The 16,890-nt window shown below is 39.3% G+C and overlaps 1 protein-coding gene across 3 annotated transcripts; it reads right to left on the bottom strand.

The window, feature by feature from the left end:
* Positions 1-5,777: 5,777 nt before the first annotated feature.
* On the bottom strand, positions 5,778-13,570 carry LOC133903463 (transcription initiation factor IIF subunit alpha-like). 3 transcript variants are annotated; one of them, XM_062344851.1, is made up of 9 exons: positions 13,246-13,570; positions 11,444-11,602; positions 10,185-10,336; positions 9,335-9,702; positions 8,335-8,450; positions 7,333-7,455; positions 6,819-7,019; positions 6,495-6,692; positions 5,778-6,128 (listed from the first exon to the last, which is right to left on the bottom strand). In XM_062344851.1, exons 1-9 carry the CDS (start codon positions 13,417-13,419, stop codon positions 6,033-6,035), a joined length of 1,587 nt encoding a protein of 528 aa, XP_062200835.1. In that variant the 5' UTR covers positions 13,420-13,570; the 3' UTR covers positions 5,778-6,032. The 3 variants fall into 3 exon arrangements, with proteins under 3 accessions (XP_062200835.1, XP_062200834.1, XP_062200833.1); XM_062344850.1 differs by having other exon boundaries at positions 6,810-7,016; XM_062344849.1 differs by having other exon boundaries at positions 6,810-7,019; positions 13,246-13,569.
* Between the last annotated feature and the right edge of the window lie 3,320 nt (positions 13,571-16,890).

Genomic DNA, 16,890 nt, shown 5'->3' with positions numbered 1-16,890 from the left:
TTCTATCAATTGTGTTAAATTGACTACGTTGATTAATGAATAGAGAAAAACAACTAGATTATTATGTAAATTTAAGAATTTAAAAATATACACAAACTACATACTAGAAAATTGGAGCTAGATTTTAGTGGCATTTGTAAATACCTCCCTGATTTTTTATTCTTTGCAAGGATGCCACTCGAATGACAGTTCTAGTGGTTTTTTTGCAATTTTTTAATGGTAATAACGGTTCAAGTAGTGAAAAAATTGCAATTGTCCATAGATTTTAATGTATGCACCCACATCTATTTACATGTGACTATTAATCTACTCCTTAAATGATCTACAATGATAAAATATCAATCTTTCTCTAGTTTATATCATATTGGAGCTCTTACTCATTCCAAAATTCAACACCAAGGAACAGCCATCTAAATTCAAATCTAGAAGAATATAGCAACTAAATTCAACTAAGAATCAAATGTAGATCATCTCTATACATCTAACAATGACATAGTTGCAAATTTTTCCTAAATTAGATCTCAATTGCATCTCTAAATCCATAACCGTAGAACAAGCATCAACCATCAATCATAGAGCAATCTACCAAGTAAATCTATCTAAAAAGAAATATAGATCATCTTATCAACCTTAGAGCACTTTACTCCTCCAAATTTTGAATCCTCCAACTGTAGAGATGGTAGAGATGGCAAAAATGGCGATCAGCACTGTTCTGGTGGGCTCGTAGCGGCTATGGTCGCACTTGGGGGAGAAGGTGAGCTTTATATTATAACGACCCATTAGTGCCGGTTAGTATATAGAACTGCCACTGATAGAGTTGGTTCTTAACTCCTCAATGGTTGGTCGCGTGTGGGAGTTTAAGAACCGGTATTGATACATCAACAGTATCGATTACTGTTGAACCAGCACTGATGGACCGCACATATGTGGTGTTCTGTAGTAGTGTTGATAAGGAAACTCCAATTGAGGTATGTTCTGGTTTCCCAGTTAATTATTCAGAATTGAGAGTTTTCAGTTATCCTGCTTATGCTTATGTTGATAATGGTAAATTGGAGCCAAGAGCGGTTAAGTGTATTTTTTGTTATAAATCTGGTGTTAAATTATATGAATTATGGAATCCTGAAACACAAAATGTTGTGATTAGTAGAAATATTGCCTTTCATAAATCTGATATGTCTAATGCTCATGTTCAGAGTCAGCAAGGTTCTTTTATGCAAGTGGGGCATTTCATTGATGCAGAACATACACCAGATGCTACTGTCCAAGATGCACATATTCCTAAAAATTTATTTATTGATCATGGTTCATCTATTTTCCATCTTCTTCTCCCGTTGTACAACCTACAAAATGTTCTATTATAGATGATAGGCCTAGGAGGCACATTAATCCACTCAAAAGGTTAATTGAAGAGTGTAATATTGTTCTTATGCTTTGAGTTTTGCAGAAGAGGTTGAATGTAATGTAGAACCTTCTAATTATAACGAGGCTATTACTTCTGTTGATTGCAATAATTGGATGACTGCTATGTAAGATGAGATGGAGTCACTTGAAAAGAATGGTACTTGGCGTTTAGTCAAATTGCCAAAAGAGAAGAAGTTTGTTCGTTGCTAGTCTTTGCTAGTGGATTTTTAAAAGAAAGGAGGGTATTTCTCCTAATGAATCAATAAGGTATAAAGCAAGGTTGATTGCTAAAGGTTATAGTCAGATTGCAGGTATTGATTATAATGATGTCTTTTTCTCTATTGTGAAGCATATTTCTATTCGTACTTTACTTAGTATTGTTGCTATGCATCATTATGAACTTGAGCAATAAGATGTTAAAATTGCATTCTTACATGGGGAGCTGTGGGTATGGCGGCCCGCCTGCGGCGGCGGTGGCCCTTCTGGGCCCAGCGCCGTTGTCCCCGATGTAGTGAGGCATCGTACAGGCCGACTGCTGACACTGCTGAGGATCAGTAGGAGCTGGGGCCTCCTGGGCCACGTTTTTCATTTCTTCGCTCGAGTTCGAGCCAGTGCGCTGAAGACGATGTCCGCCCGCCATTTTTCCTGCAAAAAATGAGGCAGATTCAGGGATGCAACCCCCCCTACCTGGCGAGATGAAGATAGTTATATGGATCAATCTAAAGGTTTTGTTGTTCCTGGAAAAGAAAACCTTATCTTCAGATTGAAGAAATCTCTTTATGGCTTGAAGCAATGCTCTAGACAGTGATACAAGAGATTTGAGTCATTTATGCTCTCTAATGGTTTTAAGCATTCTGATTATGATAATTGTTTACGAAAAGCACAATTAGGATAGCTACAATAAAATGGAAAAGCAATTTGATATATTTCGCTTGGTAAATTTGTATCAATGTATGGACAGTTTGGTAGAACTGCAAATAAACATAAAAAAATTATTTATTTTTCTTAGCAAATATAAAGCAATATATAGGCACATTGGTACAAAATGCAAAATCAAATTGATAGAGCATATAAGAGAACATGGTGAAGGTTGGTGGTGTTGCACATGGTGGAGATTGGTGGCGATGCACATGGTGGAGATCACGCCCCCAAATCCTAACTCCAGTCGACACACTTCGAGCGGATCGGTGGAAAAATCAGATGATGCCCAACCCCACCCCAAATTTGTATTGAACAAATGAAGAGAAAACAATGTCACCAGCCTCCTCCCATTGGCACTACTCCTTCCACCGATGAAATCGCCCCAAAATCTACCACCGCCTCACTCGAGAACCTATTTTAATCCCTAATTGTGTGCACATCAGCACATACCAATGATGTAGAGAAGGGGAATGAAATCAATGAGCGTGAGGATGCAAGGCTCGTTATGGTGGGTGTCACTACAGCTCCTGGAGATGACAAACCTGTCCCCATCCTCACCTTGACATCCGAGGGGAGATGTGCGTAGCACGGGGTAAGGGCATGACTAGGTGCCCCGGCATTAATGGAGGTCGATCAGGGCATCCACCACATAGATCCATCCACCGACTCCGGTGGCGTGCTTGAAGACAACCAGATCTGACCAACACAGACACCGAGCCCCACTGAAGGGGTGGTGGCCTCCACCATTGCCGTCGTTGACTCCATGGCCGATGCGTCCTTCACGGTTCCGCCTCGAACTCCATGGTCGATGTAGTCTTCTCAAACAACCCCATCCCATGACTATGGCTAGGAGCTCCCAGAATCGCCAGCCCTGGAACCGAAGCAGATGTGGTGGAGAGGAGCTTGGGATGCCTTATTGCTGCTTCGTCTTGAATTTTTAGCATGCTTCATTTCTTATATGAGAGAGAGCATGAGAGGGGAAGGGGAAAAGCAAAGTGTTCTCTCCATGCCACGACAAAGCGCACGCTACTCCCACTGGTCCCAATCGTAATCGTATGCCGACCCTGAAGAGGTCCATTCGCATCATTGTCAAAAACTAGTCTTTATCGTTACTTTATCAACTATTGAAACTGAATATATAGCTATTTCTTGAGCATACAAAGAAGCTATTTAGTTAAGAGGTTTGTACTCTAAGCTTTGTAGAGATAATTCTTTTACTATTTTTTGTAATTCAGAATGCTATTTGTCTTATAAAGGATCAAATATTTTATGAAAGAACAAAGCACATTGATGAGATGTCATTATATTTGAGGTGTCATTACTCAAGATGACATTATAGTATGTAAAATAAGCATTCATGATAATTCTACTGATATGATGACAAAACTAATTTCTAATACTAAATTTGAGCTTTACTCAAGTTTATTTGATGTTACAGTTGAAGTCCTAGAGTCTTTTAACGCCAACGATATTTATTATTAAAGGAAGTTTATTGATGGTCCTTCATTTGCTACGAGATGAAATTCGTCTCAATGTGAAGTTTGTTGATGTGATCCGAATTTGAAGTGGGCCTCACTATGGACACCTATTTGGCCCAAGTTCTGGATATTTCCATATTTGACCCGAGTTCTGGATATTTGCATATTTGACCCAAGTTATATTATATATATATATATATGGTACTCCCGGTAGTATGTACTCCCACATATATATCTCATTACATAAGGAGTATCTCATATGATAAATGGTATGTACATGGAGTATGTGAGTATATAAAATCATTAAAGTGATATGTATAGTTTTTTAGGTGGTTTGTATATATTTTTTGAGTGTATTACACTTTATGTACAAATACAAAGGTATTATCAAAATATAATAAAATTGATGGACTTCTTTTCCATTTTTTCATGTAGTTCACATTGGAATATCTTAGAATAAGTATATAAGTATACTCATAATGACAAAGGAGTATATCCTGTTTATTTATGTGGTATACCATAGTAGGGAGTATGTACTCCCGAGAGTATAGACTAGTTTTCCTATATACGGCGAGGCTATTCTGCGCACATCCCCCAGTTACAATCCGAAACACTATGAGTTGCAACCTAAAACACTGTGAATTACAACCCGAAACACTGTAAGTTACAACTTATGAGGTGTGCGCAGACATGAACTACAGTGAGCATACCTGTAGAATTTACATACAGTATATATATATATATATATATATATATATATATATATATATATATATATCGCAAGACACATAGTTACAACCAAATATAAATAAAAATATTAAATAGCAATTGCGTTGTGGATGAACGTAACTTCTAACGAATTTCTTATCTAATGATGTACAATCTAAGGAATATGATTGTAATCGTAGCACAATTTAAAACGTAACTCGTTAACTTCTCGTGTTGCAATTATATACTTCTAGATGCATGATTGTACCTGATCGACTTAGCGGATTATAACTGACAGTTGTTTGAGTTGTAATTAAAGATTGACGTAACAATAAACTATAGTACACCTAGACGCATAATAGACTCATCATGTGTGTATATAGTAGTGCTATTCTACACCTAAGACCTAACCCACCAAACCGGACCCCCTCCACCCCAACCTGACTGAACCTCACCCAACCGAACCCACCACTGACCCCATCACACGAACCCGAGCATCCCTGCCCCTCACCTGCCATGTGTTCCCCGCGCCGCGCGCCCCTACCCGCCCGCCCGCCATGTGTCGCTGCCGCCCCCGGCCACCTCGACCCCAACCGCTATGCCCCACCCCTGGCCACCGCCTCCTCAACTGCAATGCCCCGCCCCTAACCGCTACGCCCTCGACCCTCCACCACCCACAACAGCTACTGAAAAGCTATGACAACTACTGATAAAAACTACTAACACTACTAAATAAACTATTTATACTACTAACACAACTGATAATTACTGACACTACTTAAAAAATACTAATAACTACTAACACTTCTACCATACTACTAAATAATTTACTATAAATTGAAACTACTAATATTACTGAATAGCAACGACGGCTAACACTACTGAATAGTTTTTCAGTGACTTAAAACTACTGTCATATAAAAAACTATTGAACACTACTAAGCGAGAATTAATAAACAAAATTACTAATATTTTAAAACATTTGAATCATAAAAATTACTGTAAATTTATTAAACTGCAACTACTATAAAAAGCTATTGAACAATACTAAACGAAAACCACTGAGCACCACTAACACACGACAAGCGACATATAAGGACGCACATGGCACAAGGCACGTGCACTAGGCAGGTAGCACGCTGCTAGCGCCGGCACATGCGCACAAGGCCCACATGAGCTTGGCGCAACCACATGACGTGGGGCACGCGCGGATGGCGTGGACGCAAGCTGCGACTGACATAGCTTGGTAGGCTAGGCTGAGCCAAGATGTAAAAAAACTATTCTACACATCAGGTAACTATTCTACACATCAGGTATATATATACACTCGTACATCTTGTAAACCGCTGTGAAGAGTAGACGGCTCATTATAATTCCTCTACATTTATACTTAACTCCTCATATACTGTTTTTTCCCGTAAGGTCTTCTCATGTAAAAATCATGTCCCGTATGCGATCTATCTCATTGCATAATTTATAACAAAACGGTTGCAATAGGGAAAGTCAACGCCTAAGTTTGGCCCTTCACTTCTTGTCCTCTCTAAGGACGACATAATTGTGGCCATTAGTCTTCTGTATCTTGGAAATTTTCTTCAAAATTTCAGCAAAAGCATTCTTGTCCTGCAATGCAAGATGAATGGACATCAGAACAGATTATAAGAGCTTCACATTTGACAGCTGAGTGTATCATAGAAACAGAGTAACGGACTGCATATATGCTTCCTCCTACGAAATTTTTACATCAAAGTAACACGCTCGCTAATGAGGTTCGAGAAATCAAGGTTGTTTCATGCATGATGTTAGCCATAACTTAACCATTCAAAAACTGTTATAGGTTTACGATAAAAGAAAAGAATCATGGAATACATAATGCCAAGTGGTTGAACAATGCTGTTGTTCACTAACTATTGTGGTCGGCATCTCAGCTTGAAAAGTGGTAAAGAGCAGACCGCAACTACACAAAACAATGATGCTGAAGATGCGTACCTCTGGACCTCGAAGTCTAGACTTAAATCTGGATACCAAATCTTGTGTGGTGACTGGCGCCACCGCAAGAAGAACACTCCTGATTTCATCCTCTGTGACAGGTGACACGTTTGACCCACTTTTTGATGAAGCGGAGGCCTTTGATGTAGGTTTTGTCAAAGATGGTGCCTCTTCTTTCACAACTGATGCTTTCGTATCCTATACAAACAATAATTATTACTAATATAAAGAAAAGGTAGAGCATACTTGTGTATAAAAATTATAAAGTTCCTCACTTAATCATTTTCACAATTAAAGTGAACACATATGACTCACCGATTCTACCTTTGCTTTCTTTGAAAATGCACTGCCAGAAGTTTTTGCATCATCAGCACCTGATTTTCTCTTTTGCTTGGATTTGGATGCAGGAGGTGTGCTGCGAGCATGTCCTGATGGTGTTGGTTTAGCCGGGCTGTTATCTACAGGTTCATCTTTAAGTTGATCCTTCTGTTTTGGAGCAAGCACTGGAGATGACTCATCTTCCTGCTGGATGAAGAAAAGACAAACTTGAATTCTTCTTATATAGATCTATACATATAAAAGGCAGTGTTACCTGGACACACCCGTGTCCAAATTTATTTGCCGAATCGGACACCCCGAATTCGAGTTGGATTCCGACACCCGTGTCGAATTCCGAGTTGTATTTCACGTATCCAAATTTTCTTTGCCGAATCGAACACCCGAGTCTGAGACGGATTCCAACACCCGTGTCCGTGTCCAGGTAACACTGATAAAAAGTATACCCTCCTAACACATAGTAAAAATAGAATTTTAAACTTCCAAGAGAATGAATCAGTACATCATCTTCTTCTTCATCCTCATCAGCATCTGACTCATTTAGTCCAGCAGTGCGCCCAAGCAGCTTCTTTAATTCCTTGCCAGACTTGCTCAGACCACCTTCTTCTTCATTCTCTTCATCATCCTATATGTATCATAATCAGAACTATCACCATTTGTGACTGAACACAGATCACTATGAACAAAGAAAAGAAGTACCAAGTAATAACCCACAAGGACAGAAGAAAAAAAAAGAGTAACCTATTTGCTTCGAACAGCTTCATACAAAAACATTCATATATATAGGTGTTCTTGCTCTAGACCTCTAGCAGTATTTTTGCCAGAGGTGACTTCTCATAACTCAGGCTAGCATGCAATACTCATCTACTCTAATACAGAAACAAGATGAATAGGTATCCAGTACTTAACATTGCACAAAATGACAGGAAACATACCAAGAAGCACTGTGCACAGAAACTTACCACGACTGAGTCTCTAAAATTTCTTCCTCCCGAATTGAGATCCATTGTTTATAGGTATGGGGATAAAGTAGTGACTTCGGATAAAGCATCCCACTAATCACTTCATGCTTACTAAGTGTTTTGTTCTAAAATTCCAATATGCAGTCAAACATAGATTGCTATTGTTGGACCTGGCATGCATTATGATGCATGCTAAGCGACATAAACAACTTGGATAAAATCATATACGGGCTAAACTAGCATTGTTCCCATGGATATGTATTGACAAATTCTTCTAATTTGCAATGTGCGCAAAAAGAAGAGCCTGACAAGAGGATGGAACATTTGTAGGGACATAATTATAAGAATACTAACAATACATGATTAAGAGGAATAACATGGTTACTTTTTTGCCGCCATTTGAGAATCATCTTGATATCTTGTGCACAGTTTCATATAAATTCATATTCACACTATCAATTTTCAGTACTGATAAGAGAGATAAATCAAAGACGAGATACAAATTTATACTCCAAAATATTTCAGCAACAGTGTATATCTACCTGCTTAATTTCAGGTGGGGCAGGAATTTCAGGAGCTAAATCTGCCCGTTCCTCTGGGTCGATATCCACAGCCTCATCATCGTCAGTGAATGTTTCTTCATGCTCCCAGTCATCACCTGATACAGGAAATTCCCCACTAAGATGCCAATTTGGGAGTAGAAAATATGCTAAGGAAATATAGGCAGTATTAATATTTTCTTAGCAGTGTAAACACTTTGGAATAGCTCTCCTTCAACAGATCAAATGAATTTCAATGCGGCGATCTGACATTAAGCGTAGTTGCTAAGACTCAATAGGCTACTAACAAAATGTGGTACCCTCATTTGAGGTCACCTAATTAAAGTATGGTATATGTTTAATTAGCAAGATTAATGGTCATGTGTAAAAACTACAACAAGCATATGCTTCTTGATTTTGAAAGAGTAATTTATTTAAAAAGAGGTTTTTCTTGTCTTGTGGCATATAACCTCAGGTTTATAGTCAAACAGTTTCACAACACCACCGTAACCAAACTCATAACGAGATAACATGCCGGTCCCACATGCAGCACCACTTTATTGCCACATTATGACAGTGATTGTGACAGAGTGGCACTGCAAGTGGGAACTGCATGTCAACTCAAATAGGATTTGGTTAGATGGGCTTTTTAAAACAATATGACCATAGATGTGCCACAAGCCAAGAAGCATGGTTCTATGAAACTATATCCAGAAAACCCGAGTATCTGAAGTTTACTCCAAAGATATAGTGTTCACAAGGGAAATCATGAAATATGTCCTAGGAATAATACTTGTAGAAATGTATCAACTATCATGTAATAGCTCAATTTAATGGTTATAGCTCTGAAACCAAAGAAAGAATATTAAAGTGGCAGTGCAAGTTGATCAAATAAGGGTTGAAACATCACAGAATTAAGTGATGATAAGACTATGAAATAGAGATGTGGAGGTCAACTGCAACTGCAAAAGTAGTCCAGTCCAAGCAAAACTGAGAAGCTGACCTTTCTCAATTTCATCATCCAAATCAAAGTCCAGATCTTTTCCACCTTCCTCATCATCATCCATGCCCTTTTTTGTGAGTCCAAGCTTATTTTTGCGTGCAGCTTCCTCTTCTTCATCCTCCTCACCCTTATCAGAATTATTACCTTCCTCATTATTTTTTCCTTTCTTGGGACGAGCACTTTCTTTTTCCCCACCATTTGCAGCCTCAAGTTTCATCACGTCTGAACCAAAGGCAGCTGGCCCATTTGCAGCTGCTTTCATCATCCAACGTTCATAACCAGTGGCATTGGTCTTCCTCTTATTCATCTTTTCTTCAGCCTCTTCCAATGTCAGTTGTTTATACTGTGCAATCTTACTGAAATTATACCTGAAAAAGATAAACCAAGCAGTAAGTGGAATATTAATTCATCAAGAAAAAAACTATCTAGCCTAAACACTCAAGCACAATATAAGTACTACATTAAACATTGGTAATCATGTGATCATGTCAATCAAGTTTTTGTAATAATAAGCACCATTGTAAAACCATTTTCCTGCTGCTAACATTGTATATTACCCCCTCTGGCCTCTGGTCACAAAAATTACCATCCTAGAATGTATTGTCTTGTTAAATCATTATAACTTTGACCATCACTGTGACTATCTTGTTTAGAAAATTCTTTCATAACATTGTATTTTTGTACTAGACAAGTATATGTCAATAAAATCAAATGGTCAAAGTTGCATCAATGGGACTTAAGTCAAAATAGTACTTTACTTAGCAGCCAGAGGTACATGAAAGCCGACTCAAGCTAACACAACAGCAAGCGCAAATGCACAACAAAATGCGAAACAAATTAATTACCATACCAGGAACCAGCAGGATGTGCATTAAATTCCTTGCCCTGCATCATTAACAGATAATATGTAGCTGTAGCTGACTGTGATCCCTCCATTTGACCTTGATACTGATATTGGCCTGTTTCATCTTCCAAAATCCATGGTTTCTTGTTGTATTTTTCCTGGGAGTTCCAAAAAGACATGCATATAGTTAACAGAGCCACCTGCACAAACTTAATAGCAACGGCAAACAAAGTGGCTGTTCAAAATGCGAGCTAGTTTAAGAACTTAATCACCAAAATAACAAAGTTAACAGAATGAAAGGCTGGGTAAGGTGGCAGGAGTGAAGTTGTTCATCAAATTATGTTGGTGCAAGATTCAAGACTAAGTACAAACAGGCAACCCAGAAGGGCAAAACCAATCATTCGTAGTAGCCAATCTATTTCCAAACACCAATATCAACATTGTCCTTCAAGATAAAAGCTTTTGCATTAGCCGCATGTTACAAAATATGAACACAGAATATGCTTGTTAACATCTTGGTCATTGGAGTGGCATTTTCTGCTCTCAACTCCAAAAACAACAGTAAGAGAATAATCTCATTGAAACACCAATAGTTCGATCACTGATATGAGACATAAAATACATCAGGGCATGGCATATCACCTAGGTGACACCTAATCATCAACTAGGCATCCAGTCAGTGGTACGCAGACGCAGAAATCAATCACCATTGCTTATTTCCAGCTCCATGTTCAGCAAGCTGCGATGCGACGAGCTTACCACGGCAGTGGCTGAGGCTTGGGATATAGAAGAGGTGGGGTGAGGATCGAAGCCTAGGGGATGTATAATGGAGGATATGGATCAGATTGGGAAGGATGTCCATTGGGGCTCAGTGGGTCTTTGCGCCTTTCCTTATCTGTTACTCTTCCACAATGAAAATGTTGCAGAATATGGAGTTTAAGTCAGCTGCCCAGGCATCCTAGCTGTGCACAAGCAACTCGCCTTCAAGCATGATGCAAGCGAGACAATAATGATGGAAACTTATAAAGCTAACAAAAAACAGATGAAGGGCTTATCTATTTTATGCAAATAGAGAACACATGTCTAGTGAAGTAAATAGTGATGGTTGATAATCCCCTAACAGAGAATTGGTGAGTGTAATGTTACATTAGTACATCTGATGATTAAAATGATTCACAAGAAACTACAAGACTCAAAATGCATTACTCTTTTGTGCTCGAAACATTTCAGTTAATATTTTGAATAAAAAATTCATAAATACATACCCGCATATTCTCAGGAATCTGCCGTCCTTGTAGGCCCTCCTTATGAAGAGACCATTTGTTCTCCGCACTCTTCTTCTTCGAGAAAGGAGGTAAACCAGTGACAAATCTTCCAATAGAGTAGGTCTTATCTGTGATAGCATTAGCTCGTACATTGTATTCCTGCCAAAGAAAGATTCACACTGAGAAATGAACAAATGAATCAAATAGCGAATCCAAGTAATGCCCAGAACACACAGTTTCTGCGGTAGACAAAAGGAAAATGTCATGGCGGTCAGTCGGGCGCTCGTATGGGCCCAAGGAGCACCATGGAAGGAGATCAAGCTAGGAGATAAGTTTAGTAAGAGTTGGATTTAATTAAGAGATAAGTTTGGCATGTTAGGCTTCGAGGCGATTTGTTTAGAGATAAGTTTGGTAGGAGATAAGTTAGGAGTCGGATTGAATTAGGACTACTTAGAGATAAGTTTGGTAGGAGAAAAGTTAGGAGTTGGAATTGATTTAGGATTGTAATTTCCCCTCTCTATATAAAGGGGCAGCTGCAAATCATTGTAACCAAGCAAGAGAAGAATTAATCCAAGTCTCCCCCAATATTCTAAGTCTCTATCATCTATAATCTAATCTTTCTCTCCTAGCAGCCGACGCCGCCAGGCTATCCTCCCGGTGGGTGTTTATCATAACAGAAAACAATCTGACTATATAATTTGCAAGTGGTAAACCACAGCATTAACTAATTCCAAGTGAAGAACTAGCCTCAAGTTGTGAAACTAGAATGAGTTCTAACTTCTAACCTAACCTGCAGTGACAATGTCCTTAGGGAATGTCTGCACATGATACGTAAAGGAGGCTGACAGATTCCAAACTTGCTGACACAAAGCAAAGCCACATCAGTCTAGTTGGATTGTCAACACCAATGTTGGTGTCATGTCAGGCATCATTCTTCCACCAAAATTGAACTAGAAATTGTATTATACCAAACCCAGTTTTTAAGTTTACATGAATAGCTAATGCAATTTTTCTTTAAATGGTTTACATTCTGAAGCTTCTGTAACCACTATGCAAACTTAAACATTATAGATCATTTATTCTGTCAGCAGCAACTCCCATAGAAATTAGAACATATATCATTTCCTTGACAGGCACTCTTCAAGGGATGTTACTTTTCCTAGTGCACTTTTTTGCTGACAAATGACTTCAGCAAAGCAGATTAGAAATGTAACTTGTACAGTATGTAAACGATTTAAGTGCTAGAAGATCAGAGGCACTAAAACTATTAGCCATAATTGACTCCTGGCATTGCACTTGATTAGTATTTGCCCAAACACACTGTATAATTAATTTGAACTGAGAACAATTTTCGTTCCATGATACCCCACCAAACCATAAATCAAACCAGCAAGCATCTCATATTTACAAAGTCAATGTGGTAATTTCTGATCCCATCAACGTCCTGGAAACAGAGATAACCCAGTAACAACTCAATGCCATGATGGCAAGACCGGCCTCTCCGCTTCCTTTCAGTTCTGATCATTTTACAAAGGCAATGAAAGCTGGGTCGCTAAAATATTGAATTGAAAAACATAGTTCAGTTCATGGGGGCATCAAAACCTAGATCGAACCGTCGCGCATTTCAATTCCCCCACTCTCAACCCTTAACAGGCACACACTGCACCAAAAAACACCCAGATACCGTCGCAACCAAACGGCGCAAACGAACACTAGATCAGGTGCGCAAGGAGCTCCAGCACCAACGACAACGAGCGCCGGTCAGCCACACGCGCGCGGGGGACGGAAGAACGGATTCATACCCGGATGAGCCTGGTGATGGGGGTGGAGCAGACGAGGCATCGGGCGCGGGAGCGCGCCATGGACTTGCCACAGTTCTTGCAGACCGTGGTGTGCTTGCACCCCGTGCCGTAGAGCTCCGACGTGGAGCCGCAGCTCTCACACGCCGGCTTTAGAACCAGGTCCGCGCTCCCCATCGCGGTGGCGTGGGGCGAAGGGCGGGCTGGAAATTCGGCTTCTCCTCCGGCGACGGCAGCGGCGAGGATGAGGTGGGGATCGGGCGATTCCGGTCTTGGGGTCGCGTCGAGTGCGTATTCGGGAATGTCCGAATGGAAATGAAGGATGGACTCGGCCGAACCGAATCGAACCGACCCCCGTCCCGGTCCTCTGCGTCACGCGAGTGGGCCCGGCCCGCCTGTGTTATGTCATGTGGGTCCATGTTGTAGGTGGCACATAACATGTATTTTGTTGTGTGATTTGCGCATCAGGTTCGGGTAAATGATGATATACACAATCAGAGGAGAAAGGAGAATACCAACATCTATAATAGATGTCATTCTAGAATAAATATATGTGCATAAAACTGAGATATTCCATTGCTATATTATGATTATATCTATGAGAAAAAATGCAAATACCCTCCTAAAAGTCACTAAAAGCTGCAAATATCATGTTGCTCTATGTCCCTCTTTTCATCATGGCCGCTTGCCTAAGTCCACAATAGAGGTTCTAACGGTGCCGTGACAATCATCTAATAGGCAACTTCCTAAGGGCGCCCACAATAGAGATTTCACAATTTCCAACGTCATGCATATCATCATCTAGCTCAAAGATTTTAAAATTATACTGCACCAAATGCTTGAACATTACATTTAAAAAATTCAAAAAAATAGATAAGCTAATACTAAGGGCCTCTTTGAAAAGGGAGGTTTGCTCTATGAACTTTTAGGATTTACTTTAAGCTTTGTACTAAATCATATGAACTTTTAGGGTCGGAATTCTATCATAGGCTTGCTTAAGAAGCAGCTAAAGAAAGTTCTTACCTCAGGAGAAGCCTTGCCACGATAAGTAATGTCATTGTCATAAAAGGCATTGCTTGCATAGTTCTCACCATTCCACTTATAGTGAAGCATGTTCATTAGGATAAGACAGCATATCATCCATATGGCACATATAACGATATGCCACTCCTAATGATCACTCTTGTTGCCTAAAAAATCCAACTGCTCATATCCAAGTCCATGCATGAAAAAATAATCCATAAGACCTGGTCTCATGCATTTCAGGGCTAAAAAGTGTAATGATATGGGGCTAAAACTACTATCCGGTCGCTTTCCATGTCTAAACATGATCATGTAGAAAAATTGCCGTCAAAATTGCCTAGAAGTCAAGAAATAAGTAATTGGGACAAGATATTCAACACAACATAAACAGTATTTCTCAACAAGCAAAGTAGATATGAAGTGATGAACAATTTAGCATTCACGCTAAATAAATAGTATTTCTTGGTGTGCATTGTGCACGCTAGATTCAAAATCTTTGCTGATTTATTTTGCTAGTACAACATTTATGACATATATAGTAAATGCAAGCGCTGCAGAGACAGAACCAGCATGAACTAGGTTAACTAAAGTTGAGTAATGGAGCAGATTAATTTACCTATATAGGACCAGCAAGCTTACATATATAACAGGAAAAAGAATTTGTTGTCCAACAAGCAAACTAGACATGAGCTGATGAACAATTTAGCATTCACGCTGAAACAATAGTAGCTAGATTTGTTTCCAACATTCCACCAAAAGAACATGCAAAGAACATCCATTACTCTGTAGCCAATAACATATGAGGTGTTAGCTTCTTTGCACATGCTTATGGGGCTATTTTTTTCTGAACCATATAAGGCGGATGTTTGGCTTTTCAAGAGGAAAATCTCTCTATTATTCCCATCTTAGAAGATTTGTAGTGCCTTTACTTTTTTTATCACATGTTAGTTCTTTATTGATTGCAAAACAGCAATGCATCTACTAATTGTAAACTCATCATCACATCTTTTGGCACTGAGTTCATTCAAAAACTCCTTAATTTGCTCCTTCCTAAACTCCAAGAAGCTCTCCAATACCTCAACAATGTCATTTTCCTGGGCCTTTTCTCCGCTACTTTCTCCTATCTCACTTGAAGAGGTAAAAGAATAGAAGATGCAGATGCAGACTGAGTTTCATGTCCATCTCAATTCTCAAGGCTTTTGTTATTCTTGTCAGAATTTACTACCAACCAAATTTGATGTATAGACTAAGTGACTGACATTTTCCTCGTCAAGAGATAAAAGCAAAGCAGGCAAGATTACAAGAAACAAACAATTCATGGTCCTCTTCTTCCATCGTCACAAATCTCCTAACTCTCTCCTTGGAGTTCATTGCTCTATCAAAGAACATACACCAAAATTAATTAATGTGATTGTTACAAAATAAGAATGCAATACATGAATACAATATAAAGAAATAATGTGATATTGGTGGGTTGAGCACTAAAACCTATTTCACTATGCAAGGTTGGTCTTACAAAAATTGCAAAACAAACAAGGGTACCACACCACAATCCAAACATGATTCTTGATCATAATGATTGCATTTCCCTGTTGTTATACCACAGTCTTTGACTTCATCAGACTTGGTCCAATCCAACCATAAATATAGTTAGCAAATTAATATGAGAAAATACAAAATACAAACTATTTAACTCATTTATCACTAATTCGTATATGCAATTCTGGTTAGCAAATTGGAAATTTTGATTTATAAATAATTGGGTCTGCAAACAATAATGTAGCATTGCTACTGCATGAGCACTTTAGCATCTATGAAGTATAAAAGCTAAAAAAATAGCTAATGAACTATGGAAGTAAAAACAAGGGAATATTTTCTATAGTAAATTAATTATGGTAGATATCAGCACCTCCATAATATATTTTAGGGTAATATGATTTTCTTCTATAGGTTTTAGGACATTTATGTCCAATAACTTTTTTTTCAATCAATTGCAGTATGTGCATTCTTTCAACTTGACTAAACATAGGGCAAGCATACCTTCTTATTTAGATCCTACTTTGAGAAGTCAAGTGTTACATGCTCGGGCTCTATGGGGTGTAGGGCGTAGGGAATAATGGTGTGAAGGGAGGGGAGACTTGAAGGTGGAGCATCAAGGCCGGTCTGTGGTGGTGGCAGCATGCGCAAGAGGGAGGGGTGGCGGCTACCTAGCAGGCGTAGAGAGAGAGAGGATGAAAACCTCTTCTTTCTTGATTGATCTCTAGGGTACAACTCCTCTCATTATATAGAGAGGCAAGTTACTTGCCACCTTAGTAAACTTAAAGGATGGTATCTTATAAATTGATTCAGTCCTACATGATCTATCTTCGTATTCTAAAGATAACTCGCCAATGGGGCTGGGTTCAAAGAGGTCAGGGTGTACGGCAACTAGATAGGGTTTGGTGAGCCACACGCCCTAGGTTAGCATGGTAGCAGCAACAACCTCCTTGGTCGCTGTCGCGGCCACTAGGTTGGGTTGGCCCATTGGCCGACCCATCCATGTATGGACCCAGACATCTCCTCGTCCTCAAACTCTAGCTTGCCTTGAGCTGGAACCCACATGTTGTAGTTCCTCCATACACCTCC

Source organism: Phragmites australis, chromosome 21, assembly GCF_958298935.1.
Source record: "Phragmites australis chromosome 21, lpPhrAust1.1, whole genome shotgun sequence".
Classification (NCBI taxonomy): domain Eukaryota; kingdom Viridiplantae; phylum Streptophyta; class Magnoliopsida; order Poales; family Poaceae; genus Phragmites; species Phragmites australis.
The sequence above is the reverse complement of the archived record's forward strand: the minus strand, read 5'-3'. Positions and strand labels throughout refer to the sequence as shown.

Coding starts and splice junctions, on each gene's coding strand:
- LOC133903463 (XM_062344849.1), bottom strand. CDS start 13,419: ATGGGGAGCGCGGACCTGGTTCTAAAGCCGGCGTGTGAGAGCTGCGGC. Junction 7,020..7,332: donor AGGATGAAGAAGAAGATGAT/GTACTGATTCAT, acceptor TTCTTCATCCAG/CAGGAAGATGAGTCATCTCC. Junction 6,693..6,809: donor AGAAAGCAAAGGTAGAATCG/GTGAGTCATATG, acceptor TTGTTTGTATAG/GATACGAAAGCATCAGTTGT.